Source organism: Danio rerio, chromosome 5 (genome assembly GCF_049306965.1).
Source record: "Danio rerio strain Tuebingen ecotype United States chromosome 5, GRCz12tu, whole genome shotgun sequence".
In the NCBI taxonomy this organism is placed as follows: Eukaryota; Metazoa; Chordata; class Actinopteri; order Cypriniformes; family Danionidae; genus Danio; species Danio rerio.
Genome location: NC_133180.1, coordinates 24,197,859 through 24,213,659, shown reverse-complemented (window position 1 = coordinate 24,213,659; position 15,801 = coordinate 24,197,859). Strand labels below are relative to the sequence as shown.

At 35.8% G+C, this 15,801-nt stretch overlaps 1 protein-coding gene across 1 annotated transcript in view; it reads left to right on the top strand.

Annotated features, from left to right (window-relative positions):
• The window catches only part of acsl4b (acyl-CoA synthetase long chain family member 4b), a 56,021-nt gene extending 40,331 nt beyond the window's left edge, over window positions 1-15,690 (top strand). The window contains exons 7-15 of the mRNA NM_001099739.1: window positions 3,493-3,616; window positions 3,755-3,826; window positions 3,922-4,061; window positions 6,122-6,291; window positions 6,384-6,458; window positions 10,328-10,522; window positions 10,613-10,727; window positions 11,808-11,965; window positions 14,197-15,690. Coding sequence (NP_001093209.1) covers window positions 3,493-3,616; window positions 3,755-3,826; window positions 3,922-4,061; window positions 6,122-6,291; window positions 6,384-6,458; window positions 10,328-10,522; window positions 10,613-10,727; window positions 11,808-11,965; window positions 14,197-14,354 — 1,207 coding nt within the window. The 3' untranslated portion in view covers window positions 14,355-15,690. The remainder of the gene's footprint in view (window positions 1-3,492; window positions 3,617-3,754; window positions 3,827-3,921; window positions 4,062-6,121; window positions 6,292-6,383; window positions 6,459-10,327; window positions 10,523-10,612; window positions 10,728-11,807; window positions 11,966-14,196) is intronic.
• The last annotated feature ends 111 nt before the right edge of the window (window positions 15,691-15,801 follow it).

Below are 15,801 nucleotides of genomic sequence, written 5' to 3'. Positions count from 1 at the left end.
GAGCCATTTATAGCTACCAAATAAGGAAAGTTCAACTCATTTCAATAACTATTGATCTGCTCAGTTCAGAGATTCATACAACACTGGTTTCGTGGTGATTGAGCGAAAAACCAGGGACTAGTTCGCAAAAGTAGGTTTTTCATATAATAATTAATATTTAATGAACAGATTGAGTGACATCAGTGGTTTTAGTGTCAGACTGTTCGGTATGAGCAGGCCTATCATATGATATGTAGTTTGTGTGGCTGTGCAAAACTTTGTGTAATAACCAATCAATTACAACCTCAAAAAACACAAAATCGCCCCCTAGTGGCGGATTTCTTTCAAAATTCTTACAGACCTCTAGGACCATGAGTCGAACATGCCCACCGAGTTTCGTTCCGATCACTCATCGTTAACCTAGTTTAATGGCTGTTTAATCTTAATTGGCTAATAGCGGCCATGTTTTTTGAGATATGCCAATGTCCTTATAGTATGTCATGACACGTTAGACAAAGACACTGCATGCCAAATTTCAAGCTGATTGGACTAATGGTTGTGAGGTTAGAGTAATTTTTATGTTTTTGAAGCTCTATAGCGCCACCATGAGGCCAAAGTTTGCGGGTTTTGCATTGTGACCTCAAATTGACCTTATACATGTGTGTACCAAGTTTGATGAAGATATCTCAATCCGTTCAAAAGTTACAGCTACAATTAGCTTTTAGCTTACATTAGCATGTTACGTTTTTGCGTACGGTTTCGCGTGAAATCAACATTTCAACTTTCTTTCAATAACTTTTGCTATTCAGTGTCCAGAGAACATTTCTACACTGGTTTGGTTCAGATTGGGTGAAAACCCTAGGACTAGTTCGCAAAAGTAGGTGTCGGACAAATCGCAATGTAGCGGAAAAACGGTGCGTCGTAGAGAAAATCTGAGTCACTCCACTTTTGTTCGGGCTGACCCAACGATTCCAAATATGTAAAGTTTTTGAGCCTACGACAAACGGTTTAGAAATGGCGGCCAATTTACTAAATTTTTTTAGTTTTTAGCGCTGTAGCGCCACCTATGGCTCGATTTTGACGAGCCTTTGGATCTGAGTAGCGGTGAGGAGTACTACCATCTGACCAAGTTTGAAGCCAATAGGCCTTACGGTTTGGCCTGGGCAATAGTGATTATGGCAGAAGTAAAATAATAATAATAATAATAATAATAATAATAATAATAATAATAAAAATCCTTACAAAAACAATAGGGTTTCAGCGCTTCGCGCTCGAACCCCTAATAATAATAATAAGAACACTAACGAAAGCAATAGGTGCCTACGCACCTACGGTGCTTGGCCCCTAATAATAATAAGAACACTAACGAAAGCGTTAGGTGCCTACGCACCTACGGTGCTTGGCCCCTAATAATAAGAACACTAACGAAAGCAATAGGTGCCTACGCACCTACGGTGCTTGGCCCCTAATAAGAACACTAACGAAAGCAATAGGTGCCTACGCACCTACGGTGCTTGGCCCCTAATTATTGCTTTTATTACTATTACCAATAATAATAATATTATTATTATTATTATTATTATTATTATTAATAACAATAATAATAATAATAATAATAATAAATATTAGAGTGATTTCTAAAGGATCATGTGACTCTGAAGAGTAATGAAACTGCATCCTTTAAATCACTGGATTAAATGATTCAATTAAATGATGTTAAATGACTTTTGAACGGTAATTTTATAGTGCAATAACATTTCACAATTTTACAATTTGTACCTTATTTTAAGCAAGATAAGCTTATTTTAAAACATTTAAAAATTCTACTCACTCCAGATTTTTGACTGGTAGTGTATATATTTTTATTTATATAAATTGTTCCCACACAATAGAGCATATTTAGAGCACAGTGCAAAATTATATTAAAAAAAAGAGGAATAAGTAAAAGAACTAGCAGTGTTTTGAGCTCTTTTTTTTTCATTTTTTTTTCTAAATAAAATATTATATATGCTTTTGTACATTTTATACTAGTTTCAAATTTATTACAGTACTTAACCGATGAAATAGTATAACTACTTAACTTTTCATAAGCCTGTATTAAATTGTTAAAACCTGGTTAAATTGTGGTGACATTTTGCAACCTAAATGTCCAGCAACAGTTCACAAGTTTTATGTTTTACTCTCACCGAGAGCTTAAAGGTCATGTGAAGCGCTTTGAAATGTTCCGTTATTATTCGATATTTGACGTAATCTCAACTTAAACATGAAAAGAGGGTGAGACATTAAGTGGCCCCAAAAAAACAGCCAATATCGTTTCGGTTATTGACAGTGGTTAAAATCAAGCGCATCAAATTAAAAGCAAAGGAAAAGCAATTTTAAGGGTGCGGGACATGTCAGATACTTTGGATTTAGGAGTAAGTGACAAACTGCAAGCATTGGGTGTTTGTGTCTTCTAAATGCAAATATCCATTTACTGTTTTGTACCAGACTAGCTTATAGACATCCTCAACACTAACATACTGATACTAACATCTAAACAACATGACTGGGCCTTTGAAATCAAAATGTACAATATTTGTTTTGATACCATGCATTGTCATTCTTTAGGTGAACTATTCATCTGTGCAAGTTTTACAAAAAAATCTAAATATTTGATTTGGTCATTTTCTATCAAAGTCTGATCATTTGTTCAGCTTCAGCTACAAGATTCTTAACCTCACCCCTCTTACCTTTAGTTTGCTATGAGGGAATGTGCAAAAAGAAAGCCCCGCCCACTGCTCAATATTCAGTTTCAGTTGGAAGTGCATAAACATACTGAAGTTAAAGTCTCAGCAAATTTTGATTTACGCAGACTTTATATTGTATTGATAATTTACAAATTTTCCATTTACTTCAAAATTGATTGAGAGTCTTTCTTCAGTTGACCACAAACTAAGATATTTCAAAGCATGTTGGAAAATGTCAGCCATTGACTTCCATAGTATTTTCTTCTCATTCTAATGATGCCAATTTTTACCAGTTTCCAGCTTACTTAAAAACACATTGTTTTGTGTTCAACAGAAGAAAAAAAAGGTTTGGAATAAGTGGAAGGTATAGATAATAGGTCAGTTTTGCTATAGCGATTTAGCTTACACTTCAATTCATGTTAAAATTTTAGCCATTTTAAGATGCATTTTTTCATTAGTTTTTTTTTTCACGTTTTACACATAATTTTAAATTTAATTTAAATAATGTGAAAATACTGTGATGCAATTTTTTCAGGAGTCTTTAGTGGACTTATTTTTCATTGCAATATACAACATTTTTAGATTAAATTAAGTATTAAAATCATATATTTAAAAAAAAACTAATTTATTATAATACATTTAATAATATATAATGAAATATAGTGTGTAAATGTGTATAATAAATTTATAAAACAAATATTTAGTTTGGCAATAATTTTAGTTGATTATGATCAACTAAAATTATTGCCAAGCTAAATATTTGTTTTATTGCTGTGTGTATATGCAGGTCTCAGGACACAATAGTATCTTATCTTCCACTGGCTCATGTACTGGAGCTGACTGCCGAAATCTCCTGTTTGTCACATGGTTGCAGACTTGGATATTCCTCCCCACACACTCTCACGGACCAGGTAACACACACACACACACACACACACACACACACACACACACACACACACACACACACACACACACACGCACACACTCCTTTATTCATCATTAATTTCTTTATTCTCTGTGTTTGACCTGTACTGTTGTCTGTTCAGTCTAGTAAAATAAAGAAAGGCAGTAAAGGAGACTGTTCTGTGCTTAAACCCACTCTCATAGCAGCAGTGCCGGTGAGATTTCTCATACATTTTCCTCCAAGTATATATATTTATTTTTCATTTCCCCCTCTATACTCAGCTTTGGTGTGTTTGTGTCTTTTGTGTAGGAGATCATGGACCGAATCTGCAAGAATGTTAATGGGAAGCTGCAGGAGATGTCAGTCATAAAGAGGACTCTGTTTAAATTGGGTTTCGACTATAAACTACAGCAGGTGTCAAAAGGAGCCGATTCTCCTATGTGTGACATGTGAGTCACTTATCCAGATTCTTTCTATCTATCTATCTATCTATCTATCTATCTATCTATCTATCTATCTGTCTGTCTGTCTGTCTGTCTGTCTGTCTGTCTGTCTGTCTGTCTGTCTGTCTGTCTGTCTGTCTGTCTGTCTGTCTGTCTCTTCTGTTTATCCATCCACTCCATCCATCCTTCCTGTTCATCTATTCCATCCATCCATCCAGTCATCCATCCCGTTCATCTATCCTATCCCGTCCTGTTCATCCTTCCTGTCCCGTGCTGTCCTATCTATTTATCCGTTTATCCCGTTGAACTGGTTAAATTCAATTCAATTCACCTTTATTTGTATAGCGATTTTACAATGTAGATTGTGTCAAAGCAGCTTCACATAAAAGATCATTAAAAAATGAACTACACTGTTTCAATTTACTAAGTTTAAGTTCAGTTCAGTTTAGCTCAGTTCAGTGTGGTTTAACAATCACTATTGAGAGTCCAAACACTAAAGAGCAGTCCATTGATGCGCAGCTCCACAGATCCCGACTCATGCAAGCTTGTGGCGATAGCGGCGAGGAAAAAACTTCACTAAGTAGCGAAAGTGAAGAAAAAATAAATAAAAAAATTCATCCATTCCATACCGTCCATCCATCTCGTCCTGTCCATCCATCTCGTCCCGTCCATCCCATCTGTTCATCCATCCTGTCCGTTTATCCGTCCCATCCATCCCTTTCATCCGTCCATCCCGTCTCGTCTGTTCCGTCCATCCTGTTCTGTCATCGTCTCGTCCATCCATTCTCTCCCGTGCCATCCCATACATCCATCCATCCCATCTGTCCGTTTATCCATCCATCCATGGATTTTAGCCAGACAAATAACTGCAAAATTAAATGGCAAAAATAACTGTGCCGCCCTAAGCAGCAATTATTCAGCGGTTAACACTGTCACCACAAAGCAAGAAGGTCACTAATTTCCATCGGGTGCTCCGGTTTCCCCACAGTCCAAAGACATGCGCTATAAATGAATTGGATAAACAAATTTGCCCGTATTGTATGAGCATTTGTGTGAATGAATATGTATGGGTGTTTCCCAGTACTGGGTTGCAGCTGGAAGGGCATCCAAAGCATAAAACATGCTGGAATAGTTGCCAGTTCATTCCACTGTGGCGTTCTCTGAAACAGAGACTCAGCCGAAAGAAAATGAATAAATGAATAATTGCTGCTTATTTGTCTACAATAAAAGTGATGCAAAAAAGCTGTACAAAGTAAATTATAGCAGAAAGAAGCTGACTCTCTGAAATCCATCACAACTACAACAACAGTTTTGTTAGGAAAAATAATTTGCATATTAACAGTCAGAGCTCACTAAAGTCACAGTTAATATCAGCGGCTGACACGTTGCTTAACATCTCTACTTAACATATCCCTTTTTTCAAAATAAGGCTTTGAAATTCAATAGACTACATTTTTAAATACATTTTTATTTATACAAATTATTCCCACACAATAGAGCCTATTCAGTGCACTGTTCAAACATGTATTAAAAAGATGTACAAAGATCCTCTTAGAGGTTTTCTGAGTTCTTTTATCATATTTGTTTCATAAATCAAACGACTAATTCGTACATATATGCTAGTTTACAGAACTCAAATTGTGAAATAGTATAATTACTAAACTTTTCATAAGCCTGTATCTTGACTGGTTGAATTATGGTGACATTTTATGACCTAAATGGCCAGCAGGTTTGCAAATTTTTTCCACATTATACCCCAATGCAAATATTGTCTGAATGGCTTGATATAAATAGTTTTGGTTCATTTGGGTGGCATTTCTTTTCTTCTTTTTTGGTCTTGATGGCTTTAATATAATTCAATTCAATTCAATTCAGCTTTATTTGTATAGCGCTTTTACAATGTAGATTGTGTCAAAGCAGCTTCACATAAATGGTCATATATGTGACCATATAAAAAAAACAAATGCCACAAAATGGTAAAGAAACCATAACAGAATGGAACAAATTGCAAAGCCTAATATCTGCTCTTCATGTTTTGTCATATTGTAATTTTGTTTGTCTCTCAGGCTGTTCTTCAAGCAGGTGAATGTGCTTCTGGGAGGCTGTGTGCGCCGTATGTTGAGCGGAGGGGCTCCACTGTCTGCTTCCACACAGAGATTTATGAACGTGTGTTTCTGCCCCATTGCTGTGGGTTATGGCCTTACAGAGACGTGCGGAGCTGGCACTATATCAGACTGTAAGTACACACAAAAAAAAGTGTGTGACATTTTTCCTGTGTGTTTCTATGGCTATATTCCTGTGCTGACATGTTCAGGCTTGTCTTTGTAGCTTCTGATTACAGTACAGGACGAGTTGGAGCTCCTCTCATTTGCTCTGAAATAAAACTGCGAGACTGGCCTGAGGGTAAGACGAACACGCGGACACACACACACACACACACGCATACACACACACATTGAGTTTTTGTGTTGTTGGGGGCTTCCTATAGACATAATGATTTTTATGCTTTATTCTTTCTTTCCCCTTACTCAAATTCTATCCATAAACTTATGTGTGTTAACAAGTATTGTGAAACTTTGTCCCCACAATGTAGTGAATACCAGTACCACACACACACACACGTTGGATTTTCATGTTTTTTATGGAGTTCTTATAGACATAATGATATTTATATTGTACAGTCTGTACATAGTTTTCACTTCAGGGTTTCTGCAGGGTCTTAAAAAGTCTATAATTTAAAAATCTAAATTTTAGAACTTAAAAAGTCTTAAATTCGCTGTTCTAGGTCTTAAACATTTTTACGCAGGTCTTCTTTTTCTGATGTCCATGTACTGCTACATCTAATGCTCATTTAAATTCTTTTGTTGTTGTTGTTGTTGTTGTTGCTTGGTTTTCATGTTTTTTCACTAGTCCAAATGTAATTTGCACTATTACAACAACAAATGAGACCAACATGCAATAGCCAATCAGCTTTCTGTTTTTAAACTCAGTGTGTGCAGCGAATGTGACATCATCGCAGAGTTTGCGGAGGTTCACATTAGGATGATTTTGGCTGGTGGAGCTCACAATTTTTTTTGAGACTCTGTTGAACTTCACACAGTACCCCGTTTGATTTGAGTTGATTATGAAACACTTTGATGAGATTTTGTCTGAAACAGGCATGACTGTACAGACACCTTTATGATCCGCCCATGCGCGAACATTAGGATAACTAGAGGAACAATAATTCTTAGCTAGAATTTGCAACAGCAGTGAGAAAGGAGGAACATATTTTGTTAAGTATGGAAAAACCGTTTGTTAAAGCCAAAAGAGGACATGGCAAAAGTTGATAACTGGAAAAGAGTATTTGAACCTATCAGTTTACAATATACTCATACCCTGTTTTACTAGGCTTTATTGATGATAATGGTCAGGAATGTTGGACCGTTAATGTCTTTTTAGCTTATAAGTAGAGGACAGAAACTAACCAGCCAGTAATGTGTGAATTGTTGAGTGGGCTAACTCTAAAAAAAAAACATTTGTACCTTTTTTGTACTGTTTGTTACTTTTATTCTTTCCTTAATAAAAATTTAATTGTAGAGCAACCCAGGTTCTGTAGTCATTAATATTTAGCGTTAATTGGTAGAACTGTCCAAGATATGAACAAAAGCAAGTGATGCATTAAAGTTAGATTTAAAAAAAAATCTTAAATGGTTATAAAAATCTTTATAATCATTATAATAAATTATAAAAATAATTAGTTTAAAAATCTCGCATGATATTAATAAAATGACGTAGTTCCGGAAACTTCCAACTTCTCTGTTTCTCGTCTGACTTTACGGTGGCTTTCTTTTGACTACTCCTGTTGTTTTAAAGAGCCTTGTCTGTTTGAGGTGCACGCGCAGTCTATGAAGGTGTGCGATACAGTGACCTGCGAAAGTATAAATCAGCCTTAAGATGTTTGTTTGTTTTTTCCTGTATTTCAAAGATAACTTCAGTAGTGTTCAGTTTGAATATATTTATTTTGCCACTAATTTTCTGATTGTTGCATTTTCTCTATGTATTTGCGTGTTTTTGATGTTGCAATATAGGTCCTAAATTTAATACTTGATGGTCTTAAAAAGTCTTAAATTTGACATTATGATATCTGCAGAAACCCTGCACTTCCCCAACCCTACCACTAAACCCAGCCAATAAATACACTTGACATTTTTAAAATACTTCATTCTTTTTTTAATACTTTATTTATAAGTTTTTTTTATATATATATACAAAATACTTCTTTCTTAATGGATTTGAAGCTATTCTTCTTGTGAATACCAAATAATGGGACATCCCAAGTTCTCATGCCTGAAAACCACATGAAATTAAAATAACAAAAGGAAAGTGAAATGGCAAACCTAACAAAACATTCTACCAAATGCATGCACAAATGCTTTACAAAAATGTTCTCACAAGGTCAAAAGTTGCAGATTGATATGATAGTGTGGACAAAGGGGTAAAAGTAGTGATTTGACGTTGTTCGAATTTAGATTCAAATGTTTAAACACCCTCGTGGGTTAGTAAAGTGTATAACGAGAGATTAGGCGTAAATAACATACATATCTACTGTTTCAAAGCTCTAACATGCTAATCCAGCACATATCAGTGCTTAAAATGTCACAATAATGTAGTATTTGAACCTTTATATAACTGTAAAAGGCTCCATATTTTTGAGAAAAGAGCCACCCTTTATTAATAGGCTGCTTACAGGGCTGGAATTCTGGGTATTTATTAACAGACGTTTCACACTGTACATTCACAAACCCTGGGTTAACTTTTTGTTTTGTAAATGTCATTGTAACTGATTGGATGAATAGATTTTTGTTGTTTTAAGCCACGTGAAAACCACGAAGTCAAGAAAACAAAAACAAAACTACAAATGAATGAAAACAAGTCGAATTGTGTCTTTTTACCATCTCATCACTCCTAGTTTTTTACTTTTCTCTCACTTGCTGCATGTTTAATTTTCATCTTACTGACATGAGATGAGCTTCACTGCTCAGTTTCTTATTGGCTGTCTGTTGCCAAGGATCCAGCAGCAACAAGTAAACACAATTCTGTTTCACATTAAACAAACTAAGCACCGCAATGCAGGCTTATTAATTAATTAATTCATTCATTCATTTATTCATTCATTTTCTTTTCAGCTTAGTCCCTTTATTAATCTGGGGTCGCCACAGCAGAATAAACCCCCAACTTATCCAGCATATGCTTTACACAGCGAATGCCCCTCCAGCTGCAACCCATCTCTGGAAAACACCCATACACTCTCATTCACACACATACACTAAAGACAGTTTAGCTTATTCAGTTTACCTGTATCACATGTCTTTTGGACTTGTGGGGGAAACCGGAGCACACGGAGGAAACCCATGCAAACGAGGGGAGAAAATGCACACAGAAACGCCAACTGACCCAGCTGAGGCTCGAACCAACAACCTTCTGGCTGTGAGGTGACAGCACTACCTACTGCACCACCGTGTTGCCCACAATGCAGGGTAGACACCAAGTCAAAACTGCGGTGCAAAGTCTTAGCAGGGTTTCAGCCCCTGTAAAAAGTGGTTCTAACACATTTTTACATTTTTTATTTTACCCAGGGTTAAAAATTGTGGTTAGAATTACCCTAACTTGGGGTTAAGTGCAGTGCGAAAAGCCTTTTGATTTGACATTTGATCCCCATAAAGTAACAAGACTACACACACACATTCTCAAACACACGCACACAAGCTGGTTTGTTTTTTTATTTTGTGGGGACATTCTGTAGGTGTAATGGTATTTACAAATTGTATTTTTATTTCTTTACGCCCTTCCTACACCTAACTCTATCCCTTAAAGCATAGGTCTCAAACTCAATTCTTGGAGGGTCGCAGTTTTGCTCCAACCCTGATCAAACACAGCTGACCTTTCTAATGACAGTGTTCATGATTCTTTTAAACACCTTGATTATTTGGATCAGGTGTGTTTGATTAGGGTTGGAGCAAAACTGTGCAGAGCTGCGGCCCTCCAGGAATTGAGTTTGAGACCTATGCCTTAGAAAAAAACTTTGCATTTTTACTCTCTCAAACAAAAACCTAATTCTGTATGATTTATAATCCTTTTGAAAATTGACGACATTGGGCAATGTCCTCATAAGTCATGTTCCCCGAATAAATTCTGTCATACCCATCTCATTATACACGTTTGTGCCAACAGTATAATATATTCCTCTTGGTTTCACATTCCTAACTTTTAACAACCCCTGTCATTCGTAGGTGGATACACCAGCCAGGACAAGCCTCACCCAAGAGGGGAGATTTTGATTGGTGGACCAAATGTTGCCATGGGATACTATGGGAGTGAGGGGGAGGGGCAAAATGACAATTTCTGGGTTGACGAAGCGGGCCAGCGCTGGTTCTCTACTGGAGACATTGGGGAGGTTCATCCAGATGGTTGTCTGGAAATTGTGGGTGAGTAGACTCTGAATCATCTTACGTCAGAGTCATCTGGTGCTGGGTTACATCAAACAGAACCTGCCAATGATACACTTCTGCTCTCAGATCGGAAGAAAGACCTGGTGAAGCTTCAGGCAGGTGAATATGTGTCTCTGGGGAAGGTTGAAGCTGCCATGAAAAACAGTCCCCTCATTGATAACATCTGCGTCTATGCTAGCAGGTACAGGGAAACTTTATAAAAAAAACTATTATACTTCACTATATTCTGTAGCTAGAAATTAACCTGTATAAACACTACATTTTGTTGCCAAACTCTGCTTTTGCATTCATTTAAGCAGTAGGATTATGATCAGTTCAAGACTAAGATCCATTATTGATGGACATTTTGATGGGTGTTTATTGCTATCCATAATAGTTAGTTGATATTATTTGATATTGATTTTATCAAGGGAATTCTTCTTCTTCTTCTTCTTCTTCTATACATTTTATTCAACTCTTGATGTAATGTGATGTTCAATGCTTCTCATTTTGTTGATGAATATATATTCTTTCTATTATTTTCAGCTTTTTTTTTTTTTTGTTTGATACTAAATAAACGTATTCATGTTTGAGGCAGATAGTCTACCAAACATTACAATGAATCTAAAAACAATGTGCCATTCCATTTATTGTTTTTATTCAACAATAAATCAGCATATTAGTATTAATGGTCACACTTTACAATAAGGTTCATTAGTTAATGTTAGTTAATGCATTTACTAACATGAACAAACAATGAACAATACATCTACTACTGTATTTGTTCATGTTAGTTAACATTAGTTAATGAAAATAGAGTAGTTCATTGTTAGTTCATGTTAACTCATGGTGCATTAACTAATGTTAACAAGCATGGAGCTGGATGTTAATAATGCATTAGTAAATGTTTAATTATGATTAATAAACGCTGTACATGTGTTGTTCATGTTAGTAAATGCATTAACTGATAAACCTTATTGTAAAGTGTTACCGAATTAATTAATTAATTAGTTAATTAATTCATATTAGAGATATGAAGGATCAGATTTGTTCTGCATTTCCTCATATCACAGGAATATTGCAAGAAAACTAATCTCCCATTGTAATAATTATTTTAATTAATTAATTTTATTAATTAATTATGTCCTCAAGCTGACAAACAGTGATTAAAAGCCACAAAAAAATCATCCTCTTGTGTGTTTCTTGCACAAACCTCTAATATAGACCATTTAAGCTGTACACTGATACTGAAACACAGATCAATTCTTGTGTTCTTCCTTAGTGACCAGAACTATGTGATCAGCTTTGTGGTGCCCAATCAGAAGAACTTGACAGAGTTGGCAAAAAAGAGTGGGATAGATGGCGAGTGGGATGACATTTGTAACCACACTATGATGGAGGAGGAGGTGCTGAAAGTCATCAAAGAGATTGCAGTTACAAGTAAGACCTTTTTTCATTTTAATTTAATATATATATTTATTTACTGTAAAAAACTAACTCTGGAACACAACCTGTCCTGGTGTTTTGTTCAGAAAATAAGTTGCTATGACTATTCACATGTCTTTGGAACCCATGCTGAACTCATTTGTTTACTTGCCCGTAAATATACCCAGCTTTGATTTGTGATGTTGTGACTTTGAAAATAACTCTGCAGTAATGCACTGTTAAAGCTAGATCACCATTTAATCTCCTATCGCTTTTTCAAAACCAGTTTGAGTTTCTCTCATTGGTAGAACACAAAAGATGATATTTTGAAGAAGGTTGAAAACTGGTAGCCATTGACATCTATAGTAAAAGAAATTATGTTTTTTTTTTTACTATGAATTTAAATGGCTACCGTTTTCTAGCATTCTTTATGCTATCTAAATAAAGAAACATTTATATTTGACAGAAAAATAAAGAAAGAGAATAACTCCTTCTAGAAACTTAAAAGATTAAATTATAGTATTAAATATTAACTATTTCAGCATTTTTTGAACATTGCAAAAACATTAGTTTCATGTGTCAGAGCTGAAGAGAGGTTTATTGGAGTGTGTGTAAACAACATTTATTTTGATTTTGTCAGTCAGTGCGTCTCGAGTCCTTCATATAAAAAGTACTGTTCAGGCAGTATTTTTGACCATATTTACAAAACGTTCACACATTGATCAATATATATCAATATACACTCACTGGCCACTTTATTAGGTACACCTGTCCGACTGCTCGTTAACAAATTTCTAATCAGCCAATCACATGGCAGCAACTCAATGCATTCAGGCTCATAGACATGGTCAAGACGATTTTCTGCAGTTCAAACCGAGCATCAGAATGGGGAAGAAAGGTGGTTTAAGTGACTGAACGTGGCATGTTTGTTGGTGCCAGAAGGGCTGGTCTGAGTGTTTCAGAAACTGCTGATCGACTGGGATTTTCATGCACAACCATCTCTAGGGTTTATAGAGAATGGTCCAAAAAAAGAAGAAATATCAGATGAACAGCAGTTTTGTGGGCACAAATGTCTTGTTGATGCCAGAGGAGAATGGCCAGACTGGTTTGATCTGATATTGGCAACAGTAACTCAAAAAACTACTGGTTACAACCGAGGTATGCAGAAGAGCATCTCTGAACACACAACACGTCAAACCTTGAGACAGATGGGCTACAGCAGCAGAAGACCACACCAGGTGCCACTCTTGTCGGCTGTAAATAGGAAAATGAGGCTATAATTCGCACAGGCTCACCAAAATTGGACAATAGAAGATTGGAAAAACGTTGCCTGGACTAATGACTCTCGATTTCTGCTGCAACATTCGGATGTTAAGGTCAGAATTTGGCAGTAAAAGCGTGGATCCATCCTGCCTTGTTTCAATTGTTCAGGCTGGTGTTGGTGGTGTAATGGTGTTGGGGATATTTTCTTGGTACACTTTGGGTCCATTAGTACCAATTGAGCATTGTATCAATGCCACAGCCTACCTGAGTATTGTTTCTTAAACATGACAATGAGTTCACTGTATTCAGTCACCAGAACTCAATCCAATAGAACACCTTTGGCATTTGGTGGAACGGGAGATTATTTTGTATGTGCAGCCAACAAATCTGCTGCAACTGCGCAATGCTAACATGTCAATATGGAGCAAAATATCTGAGGAATATTTCCAGTACCTTGTTGAATCTATGCCACGAAGGATTAAGGCAGTTCAGAAGGCAAAAGGGGGTCTAACCCGGTAAAAAAAAGGTGTACCTAATAAAGTGGCTGGTGAATTTATATATATATATATATATATATATATATACACATACAAGGACAGGAACTTGTATAATGACATGGGTATGACCTAGTTGTACTCTATTATGGTGGATTATAAGGACATACCATGTCTTCTCAAAATGTAAAATGCTTAAAAATCATACTTAACAGTGTAGGGCCATAGGCTACTCCATAAACTAAATTACACTCATAGAGATTCAATGAATTCCCACCAATACCTGTGTGTGTGTGTGTGTGTGTGTGTGTGTGTGTGTGTGTGTGTGTGTGTGTGTGTGTGTGTGTGTGTGTGTGTGTGTGTGTGTGTGTGTGTGTGTGTGTGTGTGTGTGTGTGTGTGTGTGTGTGTGTGTGTGTGTGTGTGTGTGTGTGTGTGCGTAAACTGTAAATAAATTGTAAATTAAATAGGTCTATGTTTTACTTTTATAGGTAAACTGGAAAGGTTTGAGGTTCCGCAGAAGATCCGTTTAAGTTCTGAGCCTTGGACTCCAGAAACAGGACTGGTGACAGATGCCTTTAAATTAAAGAGGAAAGAGCTAAAAAATCATTATATGAAGGACATTGAGAGGTTATATGGGGCTAAGTGATGAACATTAAACACCTAGTGAGGCTGATTCCCTTCTGTTTTACACTTTTCACTAAACATGAAAAATGAAAGCCAACTGGGATTCGTCCATGTACATTTTACTGCCAACCCTGCTGATCTAAGTAGAAACACCATTCTGCCCTCTGCTGGATGTAAATGATCACTATTTCCTCTGTGATTAAGTACTATGAGGAAAAGCTTAATTTAAAAGCAATAAAGATGCAGTGAAGTTGTATTATTTTGTATTTTCTACCCAAAAAGGTGCCTTAAAGCATAGCTATGTCAAATGTTTTTTTTAAATAGAAAATTCTGCCATATCTACTTGAAAGTGTTTTTGGGATGTACAGTTTCACATTTTTAGTCTGTCAATGTGATTGTTTTGTTAAAAGTCAGTTGAACAAATGCTGATGCAATGTTTTTAGGGATTCAATAACCTTATTTCTAAGGAAAGATCTGCAGAAATAAACCTGGGAACTCTGTAAATTGTGGAAAATAATGTGGTCTGAGTTTATGTTTACATATGTATAGGAAATCGGTTTTTGATTCTGTCTACTGTTGACATGAAAGGGAAAAAAGTTTTTTAGGATGTTTGTATGTTTCATCTCTAGTCGTTCATGTGCACGGGTTCAAGGCACCTCACAAAACTAGGAAGTCATCTTTTTACATTTTATGCTGTCTATAATATTATATAGTTCAAAAAAGCTGTATCAACATTCCTCAGTATAAACTGTCATTCATTTACTATTTGGATGAACAAAACTAAATCATTTGACTGCTTTTCTGTTTTATGTGTTTTCAGATGTTTTTTGTTCACAATGCAAACTTGCTTAAGTTTTTTAACAGGTTGTTTCCTTGTGTATGTGCTTTTTTCCAATATATTTCATAACACAGCTATGTCCTGACATTATCTATCAAAACAAAAATGCTGCGCTGCCTTACTAGTTTGTACACCAAAGCTCCACAGAATGTTGATGCTTGTTGCATTCTGTAGCTTGATGTTTCATTTCAGAATTCAGTAGAAACCTGAATTTTATCTGTCAAAGCTTTACTGTACCAATTGTTGTTCCTCAATTTTCATTTGGAAAATTGGATGTTTGACACTTTTAAGTATGATTATTTTTATATAAAGGTCTGATATATCTTTTTTACACCACTGTAGCATTTGAAATGGTTGACAAAGTAAAACACTTTAAAATCTGTTTGACATGAATAAAGTCAACAATGTTCAAGTCTTTTCTTTCTTTGTTTGTAAATAGAAACAGTGTGATTAAGAAACTAAACGGTTATAAACAAAGTAACAGAATAATAATTGAAAAATATGTGCTTTTTTCCCAGTATATTTCATAAAACAGCTGTCCTGACATCTATCAAAACAAATTCTGTGCTATCTTACTAGTCTGTACACCAAAGCTCCACATGATTTCAATGCTTGTTGCATTCTGTAGCTT